General features: G+C 44.1%; 1 protein-coding gene across 1 annotated transcript; it reads right to left on the bottom strand.

Annotated features, from left to right (window-relative positions):
• Positions 1-1838: 1838 nt before the first annotated feature.
• On the bottom strand, positions 1839-2528 carry LOC102254898 (olfactory receptor 1J4-like). The gene has a single exon (XM_005872247.1). It carries the CDS (start codon positions 2526-2528, stop codon positions 1839-1841), a length of 690 nt encoding a protein of 229 aa, XP_005872309.1.
• Between the last annotated feature and the right edge of the window lie 3 nt (positions 2529-2531).

Raw genomic sequence — 2531 nt, 5'->3', positions numbered from 1 at the left:
GAAGTGATATCTGCATACAGCACAGAAAATAATGTATGATTAATAAGTTAATTGAGGGAAAATTGAATTTTAAAATATGTATTCAATTAAAGTGGAGGAATGCGAGAGAGGATATCTGTGAAACAGATGTAGCAAATAAAAAACAAAATAATATGGAAAATATATAAATTCAAATATATTATGATTAGATGTTTATAGACAATATTCTCCAGATATATAATAATTGTTGCCTTACATAAAATAAGCAAAAACCAGCGTTGCATTTTTAACAGTGCACACCTGACAGACATAAGGACAAAGAAAAGTTTAAAGTGATGAAAAAGAAATATCATTTAAACACTAACCGTGAGAAAGCTGGATCTTGACCAGCTATACCATACTGATATCTATATCTCTATCTGTATCTCTATATCTCTATCTGTATCTATAGCAATGGATATAAAGTATCTATACAGTTATCAGAAGAAGATGAGGTGTTAAGGTAGGACCCACTACTAGAGACTTTTCCTAATTATAAACAAAGTGGTTTGATCTTAAATGCATTTTTAAAAAGTCTATTCCTCTCTTTTTCTAACAACTAGGCTTTTTAGATCATAATTTTTATAGTGTAATTATTCTTACCATGGCTATTGCAGTCAGACAACATGATGTCATTGATGGTGAATTAGAAAGAGATGTGCACAATCAGCTTTAAGCCAGCATATAAAAATCAGTTAAAAAAAAAAAAAGAAAGATCACCAGGAGCAGATCATGAGGCTAAATAAGTGAATCTTCTATAGCATAAAATTTTTAAAACTGCATAAGCAAAAAATCAGATATCTCAAACAGAACGAGACAAACCACAATTATGATTGTGTAACAGGTTTGCATGGTATTTTGCATATCCTATATGAAGAGCTAATATGCAAATTGACCATCACTCCAATACACCAGATGACCAACCCATGTGGACACAAGATGGCTGCCAAAAGATGGTCGGGAGGGGAGGGCAGTTGGGAGGGACCAGGCCATCAGGGGAGGACAGTTAGGGGTGACCAGGCCAGCAGAGGAGGGCAGTTGGGGGCGACCAGGAAAGGAGATTTAGGGGGGACCAGGCCGGCAGGGGAGGGCAGTTAGGGGCGTCCAGGCCGGCAGGGCAGGGCAGTTAGGGGCAATCGGGCTGGCAGGGGAGGGCAGTTAGGGGCAACCAGGCTGGCAAGGGAGGGAAGTTAGGGGTGACCCGGCCAGCAGACGAGGGCAGTTGGGGGTTAGCAGGCCTGCAGGGGAGGACAGTTAGGGGCGACCAGGCCTGCAGGGGAAGGCAGTTGGGGGTGACCAGGTCGGCAGGGGAGGACAGTTAGGGGCAATAGGGCTGGCAGGGGGGCAGTTAGGCATTGATCAGGCTGGCAGGGGAGTGGTTAGGGGGTGATCAGTCTGGCAGGCAGAGGCGGTTAGGGGCAATCAGGCAGGCAGGTGAGTGGTTGTGAGCCAGCAGTCCTGGATTGTGAGAGGGATGTCTGACTGCTGGGATCAGGCCTAAGCGGGCAGTCGGACATCCCTCGAGGGGTCCCAGGTTGGAGGGGTGCAGGCTGGGCTGAGGGACCCCCACCCCTGGAGTGCACCAATTTCGTGCACCAGATATCTAGTATATTATGAGATGATGAACAAGCAAAAACTATCAATTATGAATAAAAAATTACAAACAATCCTAGAAGCAAATGTAACCCTATAACAACACTTATACATAACAAGATGATGGAATACTATGAAAGTAATATGGAGATGTCAACCATACAATAATTTTAGGGGATCTATCTCACTGTGCTCCTGACTGCAACAGGAGGATTTAGTGATTGCTGCTAAAAGAACTTAACCCTATTGACACACATCTCTAAGGCTTGTTTGATATCTCTGTTCCTCAGGCTGTAGATGAAGGGGTTCAGCATGGGGGTAGCTACTGTATACATGACTGAAGCAATTATGTCTTTGGAACCCCACGATGAGGAGAAAAAGTAAACACCTGCAGCTGTCCCGTAGTATAAAGACACCACAGAGAGATGGGAGCCACAGGTAGAAAAGGCTTTAGAGAGCCTCTTAGTGGAGGGGACCCTCAGCATGATGGTCGCTATACGAATATAAGAGCCCAAAATAATACCAAAACACAAAAAGAAAATCATTCCTCCCTCAGTGAATATGACCATATCATTGAGGAAGGTGTCTGAACAGCTCAGTTTCACCAGTGCAGCAAGGTCACAGAAGTAGTGGGTGATGGTATTGTCAGCACAGAAAGACAGTCTGACCAAGAGGAGGATGTGCAAAAGGGCATGGCCACAGGAGAGATTCCAGGAGCCAGCCACCAGCAGCAGACACAGCCCCTCCCTCATGATGGTGGTATAGTGCAGAGGCTGACAGATGGCCACATACCTGTCATATGCCATCACAGCCAGAAGAAAATTGTCAAGACCACCAAAAAGCATGAAAAAATACATCTGAGAAATGCATCCCACATAGGAGATGGATTGTTGCCGAGTCTGCATGTTCATGAGCATCTT

The sequence above is a fragment of the Myotis brandtii genome, unplaced genomic scaffold, assembly GCF_000412655.1.
Source record: "Myotis brandtii unplaced genomic scaffold, ASM41265v1 scaffold3720, whole genome shotgun sequence".
In the NCBI taxonomy this organism is placed as follows: domain Eukaryota; kingdom Metazoa; phylum Chordata; class Mammalia; order Chiroptera; family Vespertilionidae; genus Myotis; species Myotis brandtii.
This window is presented reverse-complemented; position numbering and strand designations above follow the sequence as displayed.

Excerpts from the sequence above, each read along its gene's own strand:
- LOC102254898 (XM_005872247.1), bottom strand. The coding sequence starts at position 2,528 with ATGCTCATGAACATGCAGACTCGGCAACAATCCATCTCCTATGTGGGA.